The following is a 2,387-nucleotide window of genomic DNA, read 5'->3' as shown; positions in this document are numbered from 1 at the left end:
TCAACCTCTACATCGTATTGAAGAACCTCTGCAAGTTCATGATTCAATGGCTCATGATTGCTTTGGTGTGTAACTATCTCTCGGGGATTGACGAATTTTCGCGGGCAAGCAATAAATCGTTGTTGGGAATGATCTTGACTTTTATTGAGAATAGGGATCGAGAATGCAGGAATCCGCCACTTCAGAGGCGGAACCTGCCTACTCGGAATTGAGTGACAGTAGGGTGATTTCCACAGCCCGTTTGATGATTTGGCTTGTGGACTTGGAGAATGAATAAATGAGGCACTAAATCGTCGTACCAAGTTGCCATATTTATGTTCACACGCAGAACGAGGCTCTGGGTTGATGTGGCTTGTTTATCGGGAGGCCACCAATGAAACTGATTTTGGGCAACCAACACAACCAATATCAGCTGCCTGAAGAGGCCTCCAATCAAATTCCCCTGGCTCAAACCCCTGCCGTTTGCGTCAAGCATGGTGCAAGATCGATTTATTGAAGCCACTTTCATGTCGTTCATGGATACCAAACAGATCTAAGAGCAAGAGGCCTCAGAGACGTCAAGCTTATATCTCCCCAATGGTATTGCGGTACTCTCAGGGGCGGATTTCAGTACGGGGGGTAAACTGGACATTGGGCGAATTAACCACCCTGTATCGCTAGCGAAGACTAATAGAATCCTCGTCCAAAGTTATCCTGAGATCGCCGCTACGCAAAGTACCACAAGACTATAGGGGAGTTATCTTCCTTCCAGTTTATTCAATCTCGGAGGCCTAATGCTCGCTTAGCCAATGGTCGTCAGTCCGGAAAACTCATCTGAGTTTCCATGCCGCGATTACAAATCTTGTTGCACCGGGAAAACCAAGATCAAAATAAACTTTTTATACTATAAGAATGCTTAACCATATCCTTCTTATAATACTTCGCTGGCAGTCATACGTCAGCAACGACACTCTAGCTATCCCCACAATTAAGCGAGACACCAAACTCCCGCAGATCATCTCAACCTACAGAGTACAATGCAACCTAGCGTAGCCCAGCTAAACTACCCATTGTGTACTAAAGAAGCACATGTTGAGGTCTCAATTTCATTAGAATTCTATACCAAAATCACTATATAAACCCTCAGAAAAGATCTTGCACTCTCCAACACGATCCAGCCAAGCCCCCAAATCCCTGCGCAAATCCGACACACTCCCAGTGGATCACCTGCGAACGCAAAACCGGGTTTGCGCCCCATCTCAGATCTTGAAATCGCGTTTACCAGATTCTACGTCATGGAGATGCGATGGGGAATATATTTATGAGGCTGTACTCAGCCACATCTGTTCCTCTATACACCATACACACCCTAAACTCCAAACCACAAATACTTATCATCATAAGAATCGAATAATATTCCATCAGATATAAATAAACAGGCGACGAAAATGGACACCCTCAAAAACGCAACCGGCATGGCCCAACCAACCGAGGAGCAGAAGAAGGCAGCATACAACGAGTTGCCCGAAGAACAGAAGAAGAAACAAACATACTCGGAATGGGCGGCACAAGTCTACGCCGTACAATACGAACGCTGGATGCCGTGGATCGAAGACCAATACCTCCGCTGGTTCGGCAAAGGCGACAACAAAGCGAGTTACGCTACCAAAGGTCCGTCTACCCCCTCATCACCCCTTCCCCCTTCCCCCCTCCCCTCAAACCCCACTAACACCCCCCAGACACCCTCGCAAAATCCAAAATCACCGGCATAAAACAAGTCGACCAAGTGCAAGACGACGTGCACAACCTGATCGGGAATCAACTCGGCGAAAACGGGTTCCTGGCGCCGGTTGGGAATATGGTGTCGAAAGAGGGGATTAACCGGTCGGAGCGCGGCGGGAAGGAGGAGGATGGGAGTTATGGGGTGGCGGGGCAGATTGGGGAGGGTGCGAAGAGTGCGGGGGGGAGTGTGGTGGGGGGTGCGAAGGGGGTGGGTGAGGGGATTGGGAATGGGGTTGGGAATGGGGTGAAGGGTTTGGGAGGGGCTTTGGGGTTTGGTGGGAAGTAGATTGGTGGAGAGGGATGGGGAGGTGGTGGTGGTTGGTGTTATAATACCCAGTTTGATTTTCTGTTTTGTGATGGTGGTTTTGATATTTGTGTGTTAAGTATCTTTCGTGTATGTATAAATCATTTAATCGAAGTCGTCGAAGGAAAGTTGCAGTCATGACCTGTGCATCTTCTACAAAGCACTTTGCCTACTGTCAATTTACTGCGATAGTTAGTACTGGTTACAAGTCGATTGTAATAGTGCTCGAAGATAAGATCACTTACCAGTTGCGAAAGATATACATACGAGCTAGTTTTACGAAGTAGCTGTAAAGCTAAAAACTCCGTTGCAAAACGCTAGC

At 47.5% G+C, this 2,387-nt stretch overlaps 1 protein-coding gene across 1 annotated transcript; it reads left to right on the top strand.

The window, feature by feature from the left end:
* Positions 1-1,427: 1,427 nt before the first annotated feature.
* Positions 1,428-2,047, top strand: GLAREA_12862 (uncharacterized protein; the record flags this gene model as incomplete). Its single annotated transcript, XM_008084625.1, has 2 exons — positions 1,428-1,650; positions 1,719-2,047. 2 exons carry the CDS (start codon positions 1,428-1,430, stop codon positions 2,045-2,047), a joined length of 552 nt encoding a protein of 183 aa, XP_008082816.1.
* Between the last annotated feature and the right edge of the window lie 340 nt (positions 2,048-2,387).

The sequence above is a fragment of the Glarea lozoyensis genome, assembly GCF_000409485.1.
Source record: "Glarea lozoyensis ATCC 20868 chromosome Unknown GLAREA21, whole genome shotgun sequence".
Taxonomy (NCBI): domain Eukaryota; kingdom Fungi; phylum Ascomycota; class Leotiomycetes; order Helotiales; family Helotiaceae; genus Glarea; species Glarea lozoyensis.
This window is presented reverse-complemented; position numbering and strand designations above follow the sequence as displayed.